Raw genomic sequence first — 24,174 nt, forward strand, 5'->3', positions numbered from 1 at the left:
AGCTCAGCGTCTGAAGAATTTTAAAGAAAGCATGTTATTTCAAATAGGTTGCCAAACTTCATTGGAAACATGTTTTATCTCTTCATGTCTGAAAAAGACCTGCAAAAACAATCTGTATGCATATTACTAGCCTCCATGTGCAATTACATTCTAGGCTGAAAGAGTTAAACTTGGATCAGCCAAAGTGACTCACTAAGCTGATTAAAGTAATTGTAAAGATTATGATCAAGACAAATAGGAAATGTCTGAGTGTGTTGGTAAGCTCTGTAGGGGAGAAAATAGGTCACATGATAAGATGGCAAACCACAATAGGGCAAATGTTTAAAGAAGCAGCAATATCAGCTTTTATCGGTATATGTTATAGATATAACGAAAAGCTGACGTAATATTAATAGGGGAAATTAATAGGGGAGTAATTAATTATCTGAATAAAGAAGGATAATATAATAAATTTATAATTGTAAAAAGACATTGTAATTTGTCTAAATAAAAATACAGTACTACACTGTTTATATTTTGCTGGTTAGACAAGCCATACATTTTAAAATGTATAAATGCTCAAAATTCAGAAGGTCTCTTTTACATTTTATCTGAGAAAACCATTTGTTTTTCAGTTTTATCCACTATTTGTTCTCTTTAGAGATCTCAGAAGTGCATATTCTGTTCAGTTGTTTGTTTGGCTGTTGTGGGCATATATAGTATTGTCTGCAAAATACCTGCTAAAGAATATTTCTATGCATAATTGAGCCTGCAATAATGATTGTAAATCATGACTGCCATAAAGTGGCTTATCATATGACCAGACTGATTTTAAGGCCTTTTTGTGGCCTTAACACCACAGTTGTTAAACTAATCCATTATTTGCTATGTGACAATTTTTGCAGGAAATTGGAAGTAAACGCTGGTTTTCAGTAAGTACGTTGTAAATTGCAGTCACATCACTGTGGGGGCTGCAAACAGCCATAAATATACATGCAGGCCAAGTGCACGTGACTTCAAGAGGAGCCCAAACATTGAAACGGGGTCATAAGTCTCATTTTTGGAATCTGTGGTAACTACAAACAGTCACTAAATGGCTGGTTGTAAGTTAAGAACTACCTGTAGTTAAATATATGCGGTAGGGAGGGAGGGAGGGAGGGAGAGAGAGAGAGAGAGAGAGAGAGAGAGAGAGAGAGAGAGAGAGAGAAAAGAAAGAAAGAAAGAAAGAAAGAAAGAAAGAAAGAAAGAAAGAAAGAAAGAAAGAAAGAAATGCTATTTCTCATAAAAATCTGAAGCAGTGTATAATCATACTCCATTAGCTGAATTCAAATCCTGGAAGTCCCTCTTCACTGTTTAAAAATTGGTACAGCCTGATTATTCTCCTTGCTCCTGGCTGATCTCAGGGGAAAAGCAGGTTTGTCTCATTATTGTTTGGGTGGGAGAACTGGGATTGAAAAAGAAAGGTGGAGGGTGGGGATGGGGAAGAAGGCAGACCATGCCTGCAAACAGTGCCAGAAAAGCTGCACCAATGCTTTCACAACAAATCAAAGCCACCTTTGGGCCATCTTTACCTCTAATTTTTTACTTAGAATAAATAGCTTTTTACTAACACTCATCCCTTTACTCTTACATGAACAAATGCCTGCCTTAAGTTTATTTTATGAATGTTAGTTGTATATCTTTCTTGAACACTTTAGCATTGCTACTGCCTTCTTATTGTTGATATTCTGGCTAGCCTGCTGTCTGATCATTAGTCTGCTTGAGAATATATTAGCCACAAAAAATACCATCTATTTTAAGTCAGGCTACAGTAGAAGCCTCAACCCAACTTCTACAACTATGGTGTCTCTCCACTGTACTGCCACTCTCATCATTAAACTACTCTTAATCTGTATTTTCCCTCCTCCCCACTAATGCAGCATTGTTTGTTCCCTGTTGCTTTGCCTGCAGGGTCTTTGTTCCTAACCAAAAGCTGGAGCTGAGCCCCAGGCATGAACAGGCCAAGCAGCTGCTACAGAGAGCTCGTATGAAGGCCAGGACAAACCCGCTCCGAGCTAGCCATAACATCCTGCTTACTGCCTCCCCAGACAAGAGGTAAGCTTGGTCATTTCCATTTGGTAACCTTGAGGTTCTGGACTGGATTGGCATGAAAAGGGAGGAACTAGTCAAGAAGAGTGCGTGGGTTATTTTTCCAGTGTATGCCATTCGGTTCCAGCCTCTTTGTTCTTCACATCTGTAACCATTTAAAGTTTTCATCTTACAAATGAAATGCTGTAGAATAAAACAGATAGATTAAAGAAATGTATGTATGTTAATTCAGAGCCCAAAAATTATGTACCTGAAGGAAACTGTGAAAGTAAACATAAACATTTGATTCAAATAGTGCTATGTAATAGAGTGAGATTCAAATGAAATTATTTGTTGTGGCTTGACGTCCTTTGCAATAAAATATTCAATGATGAGGATGCATAAGACTTAAATGTTTTCCGACATCATAGTAGTTTTATAAAATGCAGTTTTTCAAAAATAGTGGAGTTTAAACTTTATAAAAATTGCTATTTGTATTGTGAACCACAAGCTTTAGTGCTTCTATTTTCTTTCTGCACAAACTTTTTCATACACCAAATGCATCAAAATTATTATAAACACAAACAAAATAAATATTTATTTGCTAATACTTACTGTATATTCAGTTCCAGAGACCCTGGGCAGCTATCTTCCAAGTAAATTCATAAAATAAACATTGTGACATAATTACTGCAATAATATAAAGTTAAGGAATTGGAAAAAATAAATACTAGAGATAATCCTTGTGGCATATCTTAAATGCTAATATTTAAAAACATCTACAGAAGGGGGGGGCTATATGGATTTCAGGAGATAGTATATTCTATAATGACAAGGCAGCTAGTAAAAAAATCGGTTTCCATGTTTTCTTCCCCTTTCCCCTTCTTTAAAAACACTTCAATTCCTGGAAAAAATATTTTGGAGCCCAGCTAATTGTAAAAAATAAATCAACATATAGCTGTAAAATACATTTCTTTAAATGCATTCACAAGCATTTTTCTTTCACCGTTATAACATATATACTACCAGAGTCTAATAATTGTTTACTTTTGCCTATAAAAGTAAATAGATCTGAATTTGGTTTGCAGCTGAATGTAAGCCCTATTTGAGACTACTTTTTGTCCTCAGATATTACCTGATTATGTCTTGTCTTATATCTTATATTATCCCCAAGCAATTTCAACTTTCCACAGCATATCCCTGCCATTTTCTAGTCATAAGTTATTCTTCATTTAGAAGTATACATTCATCTTGCCGATTTGTTACATGTTAGGACTGTAACAAAATGCTGGATCTCTTGTTCATCTGATGACTGTACAAGAAGCTAGATGCATATTACCTTTTATTTTTGCTCACTGGCAAAATGAATTTTGGTAGCGAAAACCTGAGCAATATTAGAAGACTTTGTTCTTCATTAGGATACAATACGTGGCCATTAAGACAAACAATCCCTCCTGCTAAAGGCTTGTAGATAGATGAAAACAGTAGCAAAGTGGATAGTCTCACCAAGTAATAAAAAATAATCTTTTCTTTGGTTCATTAGGGGTACCTGTAGATCCCCTGTTGCAGACAAAAAAGACTTTGTTTTGAAAGATGGAAACATCCATAGTAGTGGAAACCAGAGTGATTCATCTAGTGGTGACTCCAGCTATGGGCAGCAGAGGAAGCAAGGGCCATCTTCTTCTCGGGTGCGTTTTGAGGATGAATCTGCAAGGGATGCTGAAGTTCGCTATTTGGAACGCCTGCAGCAACGTCAGAAACGGCCCTTAGACTCAGTTCTGTTATCTCTTGGACAGGGCCCACTGCTCTCCAAACCAGATCTTGCTGGCTATATAAATGGTGACCTTCAGCGTAAAGACAATAGCATCAACAAATCTAGTTGGGAACATCAAAGCATAGGACAGGGAGCCAAAATGCATACTCCCCAGAGCAATGGAGGATGCTCTGAAAAAGGGACGCCTCCTCAAGTCAATAAAGAAAGCAAGTGTAGTGCCTGTGGGTCTTATATCAACAATTCAGCAGACACTAGAGTCAATCAAACTGGGAATGGCAAACATGAAATTGCCAATGTCCTTCCTGGAGGCAGTGATACTCTTCACACGAATGGAAACAAAGAGTTTGGTACTTCCCAGGGGAACTCACGGACAAAGCCTCTAGGTCCCAAAAGGACTCCATTGTGGATTCTTCCTTCTCGGCAGCGTGTTTTTTCAGAATGCATCAGGGAGACATATATTGGCGAAGTTAATAGCGCTGAAGATGTGGACTCAGCTTTAGGCAGCACCACTGACACATCAGACAGCTACAGGACAGACAGTGAAGAAGCTGGCATCAACAGCCTGCAATTTGCAATCAAAAATTGTCATGGTGTCCCTAGACCATTGTGTTCTTCAGAGAAGAAGGCCAACACTGTTACCAGGGACGGGCAATGGGGAAATGGCAGCTGTAAAACTAGTAAAGACATTATCTGGGGTAACATTCCTAACGTAAGCAGATTGGAAATTGGGTCAGGTACTGACGAAGCACAAATTGGTAGCTTGCAGGGGGGCTCTGAGGTAAAAGATCAGGAGACTCAGGCAGCCATTCCAAGAAGCAAACAGCTAATGAATCTCTGTCAAATGGAGAAGGAAGACAAAGACAAATCACAAACAAAAGATGGTATAAAAGTTCCTATGAACAGGCCAGTCAATCATTTATGCCAAACCAAGCAGCATACAAAGCAGGTGGCCACGACCAACAATTTAATGAATCTAATACCAGCACCTCCTGCTACTGGAAAAGTTCACCCCTCCCCAATGTCTTATAGGAGAGCTCTTTTAACAGGCAGCCACAAATTGATCAAACAGGATTCTGGGCATATAAATAAAACCAATGAACTATCAGTTTCAGCTGCCTATTCTGATTCCCAGGATGTGGGTGTATCTGGGCTAGAGGAGCATAATGGCCAGCAGAATCCAGGGACATTCTCCAAATATTTGGCTTTGTCCTCCAATAATCACAATAATGTATCAACCAAGCCAGAGCCCAAAACCATAATAATGGGCAGAGATGAGCAACTTCAGGAGAATGAGAAGATGGGAAAAAATCAAGGTAAGAGATCATGTTGAGTTGGCTGTAAAAAAGAGAATCTCTCCAACAAGGACATTAAAAATGTGTACTAAGTTAACATTGTTTTATTGAAAGATAGCTATTTGGTCTGAATGTGAATATTTGAGATATTTGCACAAATTTGAATAGGAAGAAATAGTGAGGATATAAGAGGTAAGCAACAGTGAGAAAACAAAGTGAATAGAACATATTTAGAGTAGTTGGAAGAACATCTAAAAGAATGTAAACCCCATATATCATTAGCATCTACTTTCCAAACTAGATAAATGAAACCTCAAGAATGCCCAAAAGCAAGACATGAGGGCCGTAACTTTTTTTTCCTGTTGATTTCCAAGATGCTGAGGCATGCAGCTGGATTCTGAAGATGATATTACAATGATAGCCATTGATAGTCGTCTCCTCCATTAATTTGTGCAATTTGCTAACTGCTACTTCTTGTTGTAACATACCGTTTTGTAATTATGCACTACATGCACTATGCAAGTACATTAAACAATGCAGTTTTAATGCGTATTTTGATAGTTTCCCAATTTTACTATTACAATCAAAATTATTAGAAAGCTAATCATTCATCACTAATCAAAGAATAAGAGCTAAAATACAAATTGCACATCTTTCAGATCATGGAAACTAATTAAATTTTGAGAGGGGGAATTAGTAGCATCAGTCTGATGTAGCAAAAAGAAAGAATATTGTAGGTCCTTAAAGATTAACTGATTATTAATCTAATAAAAAGATTATCTTTTCATGGATTATAAATGCAAACAGTAGTAATGGTATTTTTATTTAGTATGCTCTTAAGCATAGTACAAAGAAGGGTATAATTTGCAATACTTTCTTAACTGATGTAAACAATAAAATATCATAATCAATTTAAAACATTGAATCCCAACACTATCATACTTTAATTAACATCATCTACTAATATTGGAAAGTTCTTTCAATTTCACAAAGGTCCTGAAAAAAGAAGCATTTTGAAGTATTTTTAAGCCCTGGAAGATCAGGTAGTTCAAGGGGGAATAACTCCCAAATAGGAGAAGCTAGATGGGAAAAAGTTCAGAAACATGAGATGGTTATTCTAAGGCAAAGAAGAATTAGGCAGCCCTGATTACATGCGTGATCTGAACACACAGAATCGTGATTTCATATTAGGTTATTCAAGAATTGGATTTTCTTGTCAACACAACCAATTTAAAGTGATAATGTTCCTAAGGTCTTAGCCAGTGTAGAGGACTGATGAAAAAAAAAAAATAGGGGTGACTTAAGAGAGGACCATAAATTACACAGACCATTCTAGACCCAACCAGAGGGTATGAAGCAACTTCCATGAACAGCTGTCAAAAAATTACTTCAGTATTCTTAGCCTTTTCAAGTCAGAAATAAATGAATTCAGAAGCTGTACATAAAAAAAAAACCCTTTGTAGTTTTATCAACTTTAAGTAAGTTTCTTCTTTGCCTTAGAATAACCATCTCATGTTTCTGAACTTTTTCCCATCTAGCTTCTCCTATTTGGAAGTTATTCCCCCTTGAACTACCTGATCTTCCAGGGCTTAAAAATACTTCAAAATGCTTCTTTTTTCAGGACCTTTTTCAAAGAATTTTAAAAAGAAACTTCAGCTGAAAACATTTTAATGGGATTTTTTTTGGCAAGTACTTTTTCTTCAGGCTTATTATTCTTCTGTTGCATGGAAGAGAATACTTAGAATTAGCTGTCAAGAATTTCTCTAAAGCTGTAGGTAGTTTATGTTATCATCCTGAAAGTCACAACTGTTGTGTGTATTGTGATGATACTGCTGGTTACGTAGTTTGTATAGGTTTTATAAGCAGGAGAGTTCTTAAACTATTGTAATACCCTAGTTAAGTTGCTAACTTCAGATATGAAAACTAGCATTATGTCTTAAAGAAATCTTGATTTGGGAGCTGTTGGTGAAAATTAAGAATATGTTACAATAAAATGACTTTTTTTAACCAATAAAAAAGAATAGTTATAGCCCAGGATTGAACTGTGGGGTCCTTAGTGTTCTCTGACTTTGGCTGTTTTCTTGCAGATGTCATTATCAAATTAAGTAACTTCATCAGTACTAGCCCACTGTGACTTCTTTTATTTCTTCTGGCCTTCTATATAACAAGTCCATTTAAGCTTGTTTCTAGAGCAATCTGGAAATCAAAAAGCCAGAAAGTTTTTGTGACAATTTAATGTTATGCCTATATTATTGTCAAATTGGATGAATTATCACTACATTTCTAAAGATTGTAGAGAATTCAGAAGGGTCTAATGAAAATCTCAGTATCTTGAAAGAACTTCTATTTCCTAGCATTATTTTGGGTTGGGGGAAAGAGGAACAGTATGTGTAAATATAAGATCTCTCCTAAGATTTTCCAATTTGGATTATGCCACTGTACAGAGTGGCATCTGATATATGTTAAGAACATTTTCTTTGATAAAAGGATGTATATCAGACATTATGTGCTAAGCCACAATTACTTGTTATGTCCTGTCATACTAGCTGAAGGTGGAAGTCCACCCCAAAGGTGTTCTAAGAACAGCAATTGGACGTATCTGTATCGTTGCAGTAGGTCCATCATCCTCAACATGTGGTGTTCCCCCTGTTGCTCCCAATGTCATCAGTTCCACTGCTATTAACCTCTCCCTGACAACTGAAGAGCCCAACTTCACAATCTCCACTCAGTCAATCATCAGAGAAGTGCCAGTTTCAGATATGCAGAAGACAAAACCCGGGCAAGCAAATATTATTCAATGGTGAGTAGAAATATATCATGTTGTTAGAAAGTTTAGGTGGGGATGTCATAGAGCAGGGCTGTTTATAAGATCAAATGTCATTTTTCTAAAGCTAAAACTAATTAAGTAATTCCCAAATTAATCCCTCTTTACATGTTGGAACTTCTCAGCCAGCATGGACAAATGACCTGCTACTGAGGGATCTTGTCCATCAGCCTTCCTAACTTGATATTCTCTTGAACTTCATTTCCCATAATCCCCACTAGTCTGACAAATGAGGGAGTTATTACTGCCATTTAATCTTTTCTTCTGATGAAGGTTAACAAAAACTGGTTTTTGATGACCAAGACACAATTTAAGCAAAAATGTTTTTGCTTTGTTTCTACCATGATCTCTTTCTTTGCAATGGCATATACTAAAAAAGAGCCAGATTGCTGTAGTGATTAAGGCATCAGGCTAGAAACCACAAGATTGTGAGTTCTAGTCCTGTTGTGATCTAGGCTTCCTGAGTCATTAAAACACCCGTGTAGTCCCAAAAACCTCTTTTATTGCAACAGCTGTGAATTATGTTCATTCACTGTTGAGTCCCAATTAGTTGCAAAAAGTCCTTCAGGAGATGTCCTTCAAGATAATCACCAACCTTTATCTCCCTTGACATGCTGCCAAAGACCTACTTGGCAAAGCCACACGGAGTCCAGAATCAAACAGAGATGCCGATTGGGAACAGAATTAACAAAGTTGCTTTCCTGCAAAGGCCCCATGTGCCTTTGCTCCTCCTATGGGGGGGGGCAATCATCTCCAGGCCTTACTCCCGAGTCGTCCCTTTAGTTTTAACTGTTCTTGCCTTCTGGCAGCTCTGCGCATGCGCACACTAGGAACAGGCTCCTCCTGTTCCTCTGCCTCTCTGATGTCCGACTCTGGAGGCTCCGGAGTCCATGCATAACTCCCAGATGGCCCTGGCCACATCTCTGCCTCCGACGCAGAGCCCTCGTCCGAGCCTTCCCCACATGCCAGGACTGGCCCGTGTTCCTCCCCAGCCTCATCACTGTCTGACTCTGCTGCCAGCTCCGCAGGCTGCTGGCGGACCACAAGAAGTCCTGTCTTAGTCACAAAGTTGACTGGGTGATCATGGCGAATCAATCTCAGACCTAGGAAGAAAGCAATGGCAAACCACTTCTGAAAAATCTTGCTACGAAAACTAGAGGGATTTCTCCAGGCAGTCTTCAAGAATCTGACACAATTAAAGAAATATATAAGAAATATACTGAAGAAAATAAGCAGCGGCTAGTTAATTTACAGCTCCTCACCTCACCTCATCTTCATAATATCTCCCTCCCTCCTTTTGTAAAGGAAAGGCCTCCAGAGTACCAACTTGTGGGAAGTGGAAAAGGTTGCCAGGAGGAAATTAATTCTAATAATTGGTGTAGCTAGCAAGCTTAACCAAATGCTTTTTAATTTGTATTTCCCCATTTTTATCTTTGGAACAATTGCAAAGTAGGTTTAGGATGTGAGGTACTTCTCCAAGACTACATAGCATCTGAACATTATTTGTGAAAAATATACTTTCTATGCAGGATACACATTTGCCTTCAAAAGGAACCTGGACATTTTCAGTTAATTGGTAGAATGGATTGGTTGTCCTGCTACACTGTCTCATATGGTGGGAGGTGCTCCTAGAAGGGATGAACAAATAATGCTGGGAATGTATGCTAAGAGTAATTACTTCCATCAGGGTCACCCAAGGCCACTACAGATTTCTAATTAAAGCAAACGGGCCTATATTGGCAGCAGCAAAATAGGAAGATGATGAAAAGGGAGATGACAGCTTTAGTTACAATAGCAAAGGCATTGTTTCACACTGCACATGATAAGGCAACGGTAAATAACTCCTGTATTTTTTTCAAGAAAACTGCATGGATAGACAATATAGAGTGACTGATAATATAGTGCCAGATGGTGGCCCTTTGGATTGTTCTTGAAGAAGAACTGAGAATCTTTTAGAGTGTTAATAATGTTTACAGTGCAGTCATGTTAAAGATTTTCTGATATCTATGTGCTGATGTCATGCAGGAAAAGCTCAATCTGAAATCAACATATTATGCAAGCTTTGTTACTTGAAGTTGGACATTAGAATGTTCTAATGTTAATACTAGTTGGGAATAGTAAAGAGGAAAATGTAGTTGTACTGTATGGCCTAGGAAATGGGAAAGAAGCAGGAGAATGATTTGTCAGTTTCTTCCAGTCTAATTATTTCCGAATTACTACACAGTCTTTAAACAACCAAAATGATATCTATGTACCCAGACATAACAGTTAAATAAATAAAGTTTAAATTAATAAAATGATGAGGATCAATTTATCATATTTTCAACACATTATGCAAAGACCTGGCTCTCTTATGAAGTCTATGGTAGGGTTGAAAAGTTGAAAGAAAGGGAAGAGTGATCAGCATCAAGATGGATGGAGTCGATTACAGGGATAATGGGTGCATCATTGAAGGACTATTTTGGGGACACATCATCCTGGAGAAGATCTATTTATGTGGTCAGTAAGAGTGAACTCAACTTCCTATGTTCGTAAGGCTCCCAGGCTCTGTCCCATAATTCATTGTGCTGGTTTTAACAAAACAGAATAACAAGAGTTGGAAGGGACCTTGGAGGTCTTCTAGTCCAACCCTCTGCCCAAGCAGAGGACCCAATACCATTCTGGACAAACGGCTGTCCAATCTCTTCTTAAAATCCTTTTTCTCCCAGGGAAAGCAGCAGTACAGACTGAATATCTCTTTCAGTTTGTTAGCAACAAATGCTTCCCGCGTGTCTACTTTCAGCTCTCCGTGATATAATCTTTCCTCTGCTGAACTCCCCTGAGGTCTACTGCAGTTCTCCCCACGGGTGCTTTCTGCTTTTTCAGGCTTGGCTTTTCACTCTCACAGCAGGCAAGTACTGCTTTGTTGGTGCTGCCAGCAGGCTTAGAGCCCCCGTTGCCTCCCCTGCTGTTTTCCCCTCCCTCTTAGCTCTGAAATCTGCTTTGACCTACTTCTCCCTTCCTGCCCAAATCCCCAGAAAGTTCTTGTTATGGCTTGATACCTCAGTTCTCAGAAATTAAGCCTTTCCTTTCTAATCCAGGAATTATATCTAAAATGCTAAAATGGCATATTATTGGTTTCTTCAATTCATCTAAAATCCATTTTGATAACTCGAGTAGCTGCATTGTTTAGCAACATCAACAATGTGTTTACTTTGGATTCTACTTCTGGCTGATTAGTTAACCAGATAAATAAAATAATTTGGTCTGATGAAATTCTGTCCAGCGTTGCCAGAAACAAATTAATCTAAGCCAGCACAAGCTTGGCAGATTTACTGAAAAGTAGGTTGAGAATAGAGATGTTCAAGCTGAGATGATTCTCAGATGATTCTCAGCCCCTTGAAATGGGGCTGAAGGAAGTAGGCAGGAGATACATTTGGAAAGTACAAATAAGAGAAGTAAGAAAAGCTCTTGGCTTTGAAAGCCTTTTTTGTTTCAAACTCTCTCTTGCTCTCTCTCTCTCCCTCCCTCCCCCCTCTGTGTGTGTGTGTGTAAGTGTAAGAAAGAGAGCCTTCAAGTCAGGTTTAACTCCTGGCAACTGCCTGGCAAGTTCCAGATGGCTTTGTGCCTGACAAAAAATATTTTGTACACAAAGGGCACAACATTCTATATTTTTTATTAAAAAGCATAATTTAATATAATGCACTTATTTCTTTCTGGCCAGTGTTTGTACAATTTGGTTGAACAGTTGTTATTTCTTTAATACCAGGGATGGAAGGCTGAAGTTTGATTCTCAGTAGCCTCTCTTACTCCAGTGATGACTCTTAAGTGTTGTCATTCTGGCAGCTAAATGTCTATAATTTGCTCTTACAGAAGGCAGAGAGAATAAATTCTTGCCCTTGGGGACAGTGTTGCTCTGTTCATCCATGACATAGTGTCACCTGCCTTTATAAGAAGTAGCTATTTAGGAAATCTTTTGTAAGGACCAATTTAAAAATCTGAGAAATGTATATAGAGGGGAATTATCAAGTTTGGATTTTCAAGAGTTAAAGAAACACAACTTGGGCAGAGTGATATAAAATAACACATTTATTATTATTTATTCATTTATTTATTGCGTTTTTAAGTCATTTGTCGTGCAACTAACAGTGCCATGTAGCAGTTACAGATATCAGTTGGGTCTATTCAGTTTTCAGCTCTCATTGCATTGAACGCAACATTGGATTGGAAGATTGCTATAATCGGAGCAAATAGAAAGAACAGTACATTAAGGGTCACAAAGCCTATCTTTCCTGGGCCATGTGGGTTTTCCTTCCTTCTTAAAAGATCACAGTGATGTACCAGAATAAATGGTACATCACATATATAAGATAGAGACCCAGTTAAAGCTTAAACTCTTTCAAAATACTTGCTTTATGTTGTACCCCTTTCTCTGTCTCTCTGCCTTCAAATTTCTGAGTGAGGCATATGAATTTATTAATAATACCTTGTTTTCTTCCTTTTGCTTCTTCCTGTTTTCAAGCTGCTTATACTGTAAGCTCTTTGGGGTACACCTCTATCCTTGACCTAGATGAGGTTCCCTACATATTAATGATACTATATAGTATATGTCAGCCTTTCCCAACCTAGTGTTCACCAACAGTGTTGGATTTCATTTCCCATAATTCCTAGTCAAAAAGACTGATTTTGTTAAGCAATGTTCTGATCAAAAGTCCACTAACTGCAATGTATTTCTAATATTCACTTTTTGACAACATCCTCTTCAACAAAGCCACACAGTTCATAGTTATCTATGAAGCATAGATAGAGATACAGTAGAGTACAGCTGCTCTCTTTTACTTAGTCAAAATAGTGATAAGATTAGAGACTAATCCCCTTACACTTTTCAATACCTCACATATGCAATTCTAGGTTTGCAGTTTGAAATGGAAAAATCCTAGTCATAGTAAGATGAAAAACTTAATTACACAAAGAATGAACTTCACAGAAAAATAAGCTACACTTCTCCACTTATAGAATTTTTCTCTATACTTTTTAAAACAAAAACAAAGCAAAAGTTGGGCATAAATAAAATAAAAATAAATTAATATTAGTTGGGGAAGTGTTTTTTAGATTAGAATTGTGGAATATAGTTGTAATAATAGTAAGTAGTTTCTCTGTTCCTCGGGCATTAATGTGGTTAATTTGAAAGTATAGGTAAATGTGTCTAGTTTGTCTATTAATTGTTTATTAAATATTTGTAAATCCTTTCAAAATCCTTTTATCATTTATTGTCCTTGGGTTTTTTTATGTGCCTTCAAGTCAGGCAAGATTTTTGGAAGTGATTTGCTGTTGCCTTCTTCCTAAGGCTGAGAGAGAGTGACTGGCCCAAAGTCGCCTAAGGCAGAACTGAAACTTAAAATCATTCCTGATTTCTAGTGTGATGCCTACTAACCACTACACCAAACTGGTTCATTGGGGCACTCCAAATTATAAATAAAGTTGAAGGTACTCTTGCTTTTTAATTTGTAATTCTCTTGGCTGGTTGTTTTGCCTTCCAGCAAACACTTAGAAGTCTACCCGCAGCCAAAGAAACAGCAATCCACCAAGAAAGAAGTCTCTTCTACATCAGGTTTTAAAAAATTCTTCAACACTTTGAGTCAGAGCACCAAACAAAGATTGGGCAGATTCCGATGTTATAGCATGGAACAGATTTCTATGCTAGAATCAGGAACTGCCAAGCCCAACATGGAAACTGGCCCAGATACCATTTGTTCTCCAAAAATGAAGAAAGTACCTTCCTTACAATCTTTGCAGAGGGTGAGTTGAAATTGTGTTTTTATTAAATTTTATGACAGGCCCGGGTATTTTATAGCCTGTGTTGAAATTTTGTTTTTATTAGATTTTATGATACCTGGGATTTTACAGCCTTTGGGCCATATCTGACCCATGGCATTGGCAACATCAGTGGCAGTGCATTGGCGGCAGGGGTTTGGACAGAGTCACTGGAGGGGGCAGGGTTCCTTCAGTGGGGGGCAGGGCACTGGAGGTGGTCATCCACTACAATCCCAGTTTCTCATGTGACCCCCTGGGAAAATTAATTGCCCACCCCAGTTTTATGAGATGAGGTAGCAGTAAACTAGCTTAGTTTTTATGGTACAAATTTAAAACTATTTTCCAGAGAAATATTAGCCTTACAGTGATGACATATTATCAGTATAACTTTTTTGTTAGTCAATGCATTTTGCATTAAACAGCATCATGAATGTTTAAACATTTTAAACCCTGAAGTCCACCTGTAAGCCCAGTCTGCATCTAGAAATCCATTTCAGTTTTTACAATATAATGACACCATTGAAATTCATCTTACTTAGAGCATCTTAGTTTGTAATGCTCCCAGTTCTTTGAGACAGTGATTAAGTCCAACAGTGCTAGTTATTCACTGATTCACATTCATATTCACATTCCATATATTGATTCTCTACTTTTCTGTAGTTCCTGCTTTTCAGATCTCAAATACTGGGATTCAATTATTATTTTTCAATCAAATCAAAGGAATTTTACAGAAAACGAGTTCATTTCATTATCCAAGCATAGTGTCAGCGTTCCAAATTATGATCTCTCTCAGCGCTGACATGAAATCACAGAAAGACTTGCTTTAATGCTGGGATGAACTTTCACCTAGTTCCTGGCTCTTCAGCAGATAGCGTTACTTGGGCAACAGAGGGAGGGGGGAAATTCCTGTGAAAAGAAAGTGCATGGGACGAAGAGATGGATCTGCATGGTGGCCAATGAGACATTGGGGTTGAAGAACGGAAAGGGAGGGGTTTGGAAGGAGGTGCCAATCTTGGCTGCATCAGAGTCCAGGCATGTCGTTTGTCTATTCTTAAATAAAGATAAAAGATTCATTAGAGACTTTGTGTTTGAGAATGAAGTTTATTTAAGATAGCAACGAAACCTGACACATAGCTGTACATGAATAAATATAAGGCACAGCAAGAATCCACTCCAATAAGAAATATTTTAACAAGATCATCTCTAAGAATTATGAAAGTGCTGCTGAAGTTTTATATGTCAAAACAATGATAATAATACTCAAGAGTTTCCAAGCGGGGAAAATACTTTTTTTCAATTGGCAAATGAGAAGGGAAGAACTATATGGTTGTTTGCTGGATGACATTGATGTAATTTGTTAGGATGTTCTAGTGGCACTGTATAATATAAAACTGGTTTATTTGACCAAGATTAAAATAGATTGGTTGCTATTTCTGGAAGTTTTAATGGATTTTTATTTTCTGACCAGGACCAGATAATGATGTTTTATGGTTTTGTTTATAGTTAAAAGTTACATGGGAAAAAATTTATTGGATGTATTTTAAACTTATCTGAATAAGATTAAAATAGTCATGTTATCTGGTACCTTTAGTGTATTCTACATTTGAATAATGGGATTGGGGGATTTTAATTATTATAGAAAATGAGATATACCTTAAAAGGAAGAAATTCAAGAGGGTTTATTTGATCAAGTTTATAATAGTTAGGGTATTATTTTGGGTAATCCTTAATAGACATTTGCTGATTAGGATGGGTGATGAGATTTTAAAGATTTGTTTATAAAGAATGAGGTGAGATATGGGATGAAGACAATGTTCTATTTTAAGAGAGGTTGATAAATTGTTAAAATTGTTTGTACATTCTGAGACAAAGGGGGAAGTTACTTTTCTTGCTTTCTCATTTTAGACGTTTTTTCTTCTTTGCAGTTTTCATTTTTATGCACTGTGTTAGTTTTATCTGCATAATATAATCTAATAAAATTATTATAAAATGTGAAAAAGCCACTGAGTTATTGACCTCTGCTAAATATCTACTATTTATCAAAAATAAAAATTTCGTAAGTGCATGTGCATACTATTTAATAATGTGATTATGTTGTGACAATGCAATACTTTTGAAGCATCAGAATTTAGATCTTTGAAACATGTTTAATAAGTTAACTTAATGAAAGCAAATCCAGTAGCATTGCACCCACCCACCCTGCTTTTTGTTTTGTTTTTACTTCTTTTGGTTTTCAGAAAGATCAAGATAATTCAAGCTTTTAGTCAGAAAACTTTATTTGTCTTTGTCCAATATATCTGCAGTTTGATTCTTCAATACTTTTTCTGATTTGCAGTATTTTCTCCCACTAGGTGTCACCTTTCTGCCAACCAAGAAAAGCCTCTTCTGTTCAAAATCTGCATTCCTTTTTGGGCAAGAATAATCGGTCCAATGTTTACCTGGTGGGGGAACCTAAGGATGAGGAAGCTGCTTCTAACAGGTGAGAATTGGGATACTTTAGATGACTATTGTGACCATATCCTAAATGGTTCTTTTTATGTGTTGAATGGTGGCTAAATCTGTTTTTAGACACTGATTGCAGCAACTCAGATCCGTCTGCATCCTGCAGGATCTTTGCATATTCAATTCACAGTAGCCTGAAGAGTGGCTAGCTTTTCTGCAGGAGACATGAATCCAGATCCAATCCTGTCCCTAACTGCTGTTTCTCAGGGGAATTGCAGAGTAGTTAGATAGCTATGGTCACATCATGCTGTTTTCTCCCCATGTTTCTATTGTATGTGATTTGTCACAAAGTCCGCTTCATCTTGTTTTCATTTTTTTTTTTTTTTAATTTGATTTATATGCCGCCCTTCTCCGGAGACTCAGGGCGGCTTACAATGCTTTAAGCAATAGCCTTCATTCTTTTGTATATTTTATACAAAGTCAGCTTATTGCCCCCACAAACTGGGTCCTCATTTCACCTACCTTAGAAAGGATGGAAGGCTGAGTCAACCTTGAGCCTTGGAGAGATTCGAACCAGCAGAAATTGCAGGCAGCTGTGTTAATAACAGGGTGCACTAAACCCTTGTACTATCAAGGCTCTTTTTTAATGCACAAAACTAATCCATATGGGGACATTTGTATTTTCCAGGTTCAGCTATAATGCTAACCTAAGGTCTAGTGTTCTATGCACAGAGTGTGGAGTCCTGCGCTTAATTTCCAATGCAAATAGGTTATGAAAGTTGTTTAGTTTTCATTTAGAGTTACCACTAAATCTTACATTTTAATAGTAATATTGTACTATTTAATACTAACTTTGTGAATTCAAAGTGAACCTTGAATTATTAATACTAGTTTTGACTTATAGGAAATTATCTGTTTTCATAAACAGTGAAATTGCTTTATTTAGCTCTGTCATAATTATAGCAACCACATCAGACATTAAGATTGCTTCATGATATCTTCCTGGGAAGAAGAAAACGTATAATGCCACTTAATTCAATGTGAACATACAGTATGGCTGAACAAATCCATACAAATATGTCTGAAAAGGTTGTTTTAATATGTATTTTCTCATCCTTAAAATATATATATCAGAGTATTTGAGAATGCAAAGCCTGGTGGCTAACTAAAGTTTGATTTGCTTGCTGTTCTTGGTTATGCAACAGAAATCCAATTATATTGGAAATTCAAAAAGATGGACTCTCAGAGATCCCTAAGCAGAACACACAATTGCTAGAACAACTACATACTTTGCTTTTTACAATCAAATGCTTCTAAAATTGACTTTAAGCAATTTTAAAAATGCCCTGATGTACGTGGATGATGTGGTCAGAATTTTTAAACATAGGATGGCAAAAAGTATATTTACAGAGTTGAAAAGTTATTAATGGGTAATGCTGTAAAACTTAATATGTTTCCTTTGAGGAAATTTTCCTTGTACACACGGGAAATGCATAAGCTTGGTCTCCAAGTCCAAGTAAGATAGTCTCCAAACTACCTTATGCTGCAAGTGTCAGCTTCACTTTTTCACAGAGTTCCCATCATAACGTGAGCTGTAAATCTGTTCATTAAAAACCAAGATATTATAAAGAAGTTAGATTAGATGATAAGAGGAAAAAACAACCACCATCTTCTTCTTTGACTTCAGATTATACATCTTTCTGAATATGACAATATTTTCCCCATTCTTAGGAAAACCAGGACTCAGCATAGAAGATCCCTCAGTGTGGAGGACATTGGGTCCCCTAACTTGGCGAGAACCGTTGGGCGGGTGGTAGCAGTTTTTCCAGATGGAACTAGTCAATTAGAATTGCAGCGGTTCCAACAAGGCAACTTTGGGTTTCGTGTTTCTTCAGGGAATGGTCGTCCTGATACAGGTATGAGTTTAGTAACGAATGGCCTGAAACTTTGAACAAGTGGACCCCCGGCTTACTTTTTAAAACTATGGTGTTGGAGTATCCCTATGGTTTTTTAAATTGTACATTTTTTTTTTGTTTGCTGGGTGGAGGGAAGGATGCTGGCTTACATTTGTTTTATTTTACAATTTGTATCCTTAATTTTTCAGTTGAGAAACAAAAACAAACTTAACATTACGTATTTAAAATCTAGTTTTATATATATTGTAGTATAAAGAATCCATGTATTTAACTGTAGGAATAGGGAGGGAGAAGGAGACAGAAAGAAAAAGATGAAAAAGAGATGAGAGGGAATGTTTAAGGTTGCAGACCCCTGAGACAGGAGAAGGGACAATAAGAACCAACGGAATCTTTCTCTTCAAGTCAACGAACAGATTTGCTTCATGTTTCAGAACCAGTGAGTTCATATTACGAGGAAGGGGTTTATATGAGGACTGTGCTAATCACAAAGCCTTTTGGCTTTCAATAAAATAAAAGATGCCACTAAACATCTGAAATAAGGTGATCCAGTCTATGTCTCACTCAAGATCAGGATTTTTATGGGCTTTGCTGTGGGAGGTTTTATCTCCACTCCCTTCCCAGGTATTTGAATATCTTGCCCAGGTTTTTATATGAATAGTTCAGTCCTGCAAATGCTTTTATAGGAGCTGCATTAGCTTTTGGGTCCATCTAAATATTTTTGCCTTAGATCCTGATGAGAGCAGTTCACCAAAGGTGACTGGGTGGCACACAACGGTGAGATAAAACTATATAAAAACTATAGATGTAAAACATAAAAATTGATATCAATAAATAAATTGGCTACACCCACCCAGTTACATGACTACCTAGCCATGCCCATCCAACCGGTCCACCCCCCCAACAGTCTGAAGGACCATGAATTGGCCCCCTGTTAAAAAGTTTGAGGATCCCTGCTGTAAAAGATAACGCCAATGGCATTATACCCATGCACCCATGCAAAACAAACTCATGATTTGAGAGAATGGAAAACCTGTGGTGGGCATGGGATGCAACACTGAAATTGTAGGGGTGTAATAACATTACAAAATGTTCTTCGTACATACCCTGACAGGTTCAGAGATGCTGCGATTCCTAAATCATAAATGCAAGTTGTGTATATTATGAAAGTGCATTCTGGCATTCTGAAATTCTTCTGCATGACTTTAATTCCACTTCTCTGGCATATTCTCTCTCTCTCTCTCTCTCTCTCTCTCTTTTTCGTTTTAAAACAAACTTTATTCAATTAAAAAGATAAAAATTATACAAAAAGTTCTTAACTCTAAAAATACATTCAAAACTACTTATAAACAAAACTAACAAACCGGATTACCTGTCTATAATATATAAGTATGCAAATATATACATTAACCTTTGCTTCTTTTATCTTAATGACGGTGTATATTTGTTACCTTTGCTTTCTTACTATATTTGATATTACCTTTTTTTCCATTGATTAATCCACTCATACCATCTGTCCCATACTTTGAAATACTGTGAGTCTTCCTTATCATTTAATTTTAAAGTTAATCTATCTATTTCTGCGCATATTAATATCTTTTGGATTATTTGCTGCTCTGTTGGCAACTGTTCTGATTTCCAGGATTGAGCTAGGGTTAATCTAGCCGCCGTGATTATATGTAACGTAATGTACTTTATTTCCTTTCTACTACTTTTTTTAAGTATACCTAACAGAAAAATTTCAGGTTTTAAATCAATATCTTCTTCCGTTATTTCTATTATCCAGATTCTAATTTTTATCCAAAATTTCTTAATTTTTGGGCAAAGCCACCAAAGATGATAAAAGGTTCCCTGTGTTTGTTTACATTTCCAGCATATCGGGTTGAAATTTACATACATCTTTGCCAATCTCGCCAGGGCTAGATACCATCTGTACCACATCTTATAATGGTTCTCTTTATATGTTGTTGCTTTTGTTATTCTATAGTTATTTTCCCATATCATTTCCCACTCTTCCGATTGTATGTTTCTTCCAATATTCTTAGCCCAAGCTATCATTTGACCTTTAACTATGTTTTCTGCCAAATCAAATTCTAATAGGTATTTGTAAAACTTTGAGATTAATTTTCCCTCTTTGGTTTCTAATAATTTATCTAATTAGTTAGGCTTTATTTCAACTCCTCCTTCTTCATTGTCTTTTTTGTATCTGGTTTGTGTTAATAGGTAAGGCCACCAGTCCATTTCTATACCCTGGTCTCTGAGCTCTGAGCTCCTGCCGTGTTTTTAGTCTTCCATGGCATATTCTCATAACATTTGTGAACACGCTATGACCCCACAGAGTAAGAATTGCCTATTTTTTCTTCATCAGAATGTCTACCACTTCCTGAATATAGGTCTTTGAAATAGGAATTCTATGTCTCATCACAACTACAAGCCACAAAGAATCAGTCTACAAGGACTGTCGATAGTCTCTGGAAACTCATTTGCTAAAGCAGGTCCTATATATCATTCCCTGCTCCCTATAACATCTTCCAGAGGAAGATTTGCTCAGGATTCTGAGCAGCAAAGAGATGCTCCTCCTTGTGATATATTTTCTTTCTTTCTGCCTTGCCTTCTTCATTTTTATATTACAGAGAGAAAAACAAGAGGAGACATTCCTCAGAGGCATTCTTAAATAACCAGTTTCAATCTAGCCTCTTCATTGATCTGTACATTTTAAGTTAATTTAGACTTAAAACTTTATTCTGGACCTGGAAGTTATTTTATTTTATGTTGCTCACGGACTTCTGCAGCTAGCTCTTATGCCAATTATGATATTGTTGCTTCTTTTACAAATGCTTTGCCCTCAAACCCAAGAATGGTAACTTCCTAAACACAAACTAGCCACAGGATATATGCACCCAAGTACTGTTTTTGTAATGCCCAGTTTATCCTTAAATAATTTGTCTGAGTTACAGCAGCAAAACACAGCGATGTGTTACTCTTTCCAATAAAACAGATGTGCCACAACACTCATGATGTTATGATTCATTTTTTAAAAAAAGTTCCAGAACATCAAAGAGCATCCTCTCAAAAACATATCATTTTTTTAAGTGGCATCATCTACACCAGGGATCTCCAACCTTGGCAACTTTACGACTTGTAGACTTCAAGTCCCAGAATTCTTCAGCCAGCATGCGCTGACTGAGGAATTCTGGGAGTTGAAGTCCACAAGTCGTAAAGTTGCCAAGGTTGGAGACCCCTGATCTACACTGACATGGCTGCATGACCCCATGCGTTCCTTGCTAATTATGATTTGGTGTAGTATTGAAATTGTTAAACATGTGTATACTCAGGAAACCATGCAGCCATGCCAAAAAATAGGAATGCTGCACAAATGGAAGGTAAAAGCAGCCTTGTTTGTTCAAAACCTGTTTCAGTTATACCAGTGGTTTTCAACCTTTTCTTCATCATGAACCCCCTTTAAATGCCTTTTGCGGCCATGGACCTTGGCCATGGACCTCTAAGGCTTAACTCAAGTTTTAAATCATTACATTTCTTCCAGGCTTTGTGGATCCCCTGTAATGACATCGTGGCCCCCCAGGGATCCGTGGACCACAGGTCAAGAAACACTGAGCTATATTGTTTGGTGCATGTGTATTATTGCTTTCTGCACTGCAATCATTTCCCTGTTATCTTTTTTTCTGAAGAACGCATTTGAAATATTCAGCCACGTATACTGTATGCTACAAATCTACTTTATATCCTGCTGTATGGCACTAGTTAAAAATAGGCTATGGAACACAATCAAATATTTGGTTATGATAGAATCTCACTGGTGTTTTTATGTTTTCTGTTTTTTTCTTAAGAGAAGGACTGTCTAAAGTAGGTCAAATGGTGGGAATAATTTGGAACATATGTTCTTAGGGGTTTTTTTCCCAGGCAGATTCCTGGGAATGTTGCAACATTTGTGACGGAGTTGACAAATGTTTATCCTGCATTAAGCACTCTGATTCTAGGAATACAGTGTTTCCATTACACCTCCACCCAAAAAAGAAAATTTCAAAATATATTGGGATACATCTCAATTAAACAATTTCTTGTTCTGAGCTACCCCTTCCCAGGAAGCCTTGATTAACTAATAACTAGATTTAACAAATTAGACTATTTTTTTTCTTAGTCATTGTGCTGCTTTTCTGGGTGGATTTTTTTTCTTTTTGCTTGTGGTAGTACACCTGAGTCCTCATTTATAAATTGCCCGTAACTAGCTATAAAATAGCTAGTGTAAGTACAGCCTAATCTATACTTATACCTTTGATTTTTCTTGCCTAAATGCAAAGCTTTGCTTTTTTCCACATTAAAATTCATTTTGTTGGATAGAGCCCATTGTTCAAGTTTCTCAAAATCTTTTTGGATCCTGAGTTTGTCTTCTGGGGTGTTGGCTGTTCCTCCAGTTTAGTATCATCTATAAATTTGATGAGTTCCCCTTCTATTCCCTCATCTAAGTCATTTATAAATGCATCAAAACAGTAGAAATAATGATAGTAATTGCACAGTACAACAGTAAAGTATGAAGGGAAAACATTCAAATGATTTTGATGGCAAAACGTTGTGGCATGCTTCGATTTTTGGTGCAAGTTGATTATTCTGACACAAATACAGTGACAGGTTTGGGAGATTTTGTTGCAAAGAAATCCAGCAGAAAATGCTCAAATGCATAAATGCAGATTCATACAAAACAGGAAAACCTGTGTCTTTCTATAAGAAGTTCTAAATGATTAATGAAGGTCTAATAAGCATAGGTTCAGTGAAGAAGTGTTATATGTCTCTCAGTTTTTCCTCAAACTCTTTTGATTTTGCAGGAGGAACATTTTTCCCATTGCATAGTTGTGACATTTCAATAAAAGGCTACCTTACTAAAACATGAAATGCAATTTTATGTTATTTTCTCTTTTTAACAGGTATCTACATCCAGGAGATGGCAGACACCAGTACAGCTAAACTCTATGCTGGACTCCTAGAAGTTGGGGATGAGATACTTGAAGTAAACGGTGCCAAGGTTGCTGGGCTGGGCCTAGCCCGGATCAACGAACTGCTCTTGTGGGCAGAGACACTCTCCCTTAGAGTGCTGAAGCAGAGACCTGTTCGGCAGTAGCAGAAGAGGAGATCCTTGTGAGGGAAGCTTGAATGAGCAGCTTTGCCTTGTGAACAGGGCAAAGCAGTTCTGGTACTTATTAAGCCTACCTGAGACTTGGAGTTCACATCCTTGTCTCAGTGCTTTTATGACTTGGATGTGGATGGAGGCACAAACCAACCCCATGGGTTATTCTGTAATGGAACCTGATATCTATTGAATATTTAATTTATGCAAAGATTAGTCATTCAATGTGGACTCTGTCTATCACCAAGGAATAGGAATTAGTTATCTGGCACCTCCCTGTACAAAGAATAGGGGGAGAGGGGAAAGGCAGCATCAGGTAACAATTTGTGAATAAAGACTTATCTTTTGACCACCAACATACCCACAAACTCTTTAAAAATTGGAGGATGCTGGGTCATCTTTAATTTGTATTAAAGTACCCATAACAAGTTGGGTTTGTTCATAAAAACTTTTTTAAAACATTCAAGCTAATACTTTTTCTGTTGACTGAATTGGAGAGCTGCTAATGAATTAAGTGATCCCTATTGTGGAAATCTTATCTCTCCCCCTCCACACCCTTTTATTTATAAAGAAAGATTCAATGATTTGGGAATCTTTAAAGAAGTTAGATCTCTTTACCAGAAAATCTACAGTTCCTTTACAAACCTTAAGAGTCTTTACAGGCATCCACAAAAATATCCATTCTGGATCAGTTTATGTGCTACTATATATATGGCCAAACTCATTCATGCCACAGTATCAGTAGACATTTCTGTCTAATTGTTCTACTTTAGATGTTTTATGTTTGCAGTGAAAGCTATTTGAGCTGAGAATTCCTGATGTTTGCAGATTCCAATAGCTTCTTCAAAATACTGAACTTAATTTTTGGAGAAAGTTTTCTCAGTTTCTACCAGAGAAATTCTCCACCTTGCAAATTTACAAGTCAGTCTGAACTTCATATTCCTATATTT

The 24,174-nt window shown here is 37.0% G+C and overlaps 1 protein-coding gene across 1 annotated transcript in view; it reads left to right on the forward strand.

The window, feature by feature from the left end:
- The window catches only part of KIAA1614 (KIAA1614 ortholog), a 46,874-nt gene extending 22,939 nt beyond the window's left edge, over positions 1 to 23,935 (forward strand). The window contains exons 3-9 of the mRNA XM_070941051.1: positions 1,930 to 2,073; positions 3,590 to 5,133; positions 7,726 to 7,912; positions 13,456 to 13,714; positions 16,081 to 16,208; positions 17,903 to 18,087; positions 23,025 to 23,935. Of these exons, the coding sequence (XP_070797152.1) occupies positions 1,930 to 2,073; positions 3,590 to 5,133; positions 7,726 to 7,912; positions 13,456 to 13,714; positions 16,081 to 16,208; positions 17,903 to 18,087; positions 23,025 to 23,218 (2,641 nt within the window). The 3' untranslated portion in view covers positions 23,219 to 23,935. The remainder of the gene's footprint in view (positions 1 to 1,929; positions 2,074 to 3,589; positions 5,134 to 7,725; positions 7,913 to 13,455; positions 13,715 to 16,080; positions 16,209 to 17,902; positions 18,088 to 23,024) is intronic.
- The last annotated feature ends 239 nt before the right edge of the window (positions 23,936 to 24,174 follow it).

Source organism: Pituophis catenifer, unplaced genomic scaffold (assembly GCF_029215685.1).
Source record: "Pituophis catenifer annectens isolate HBS135680 unplaced genomic scaffold, rPitCat1.0.hap2 SCAF_3, whole genome shotgun sequence".
In the NCBI taxonomy this organism is placed as follows: domain Eukaryota; kingdom Metazoa; phylum Chordata; class Lepidosauria; order Squamata; family Colubridae; genus Pituophis; species Pituophis catenifer.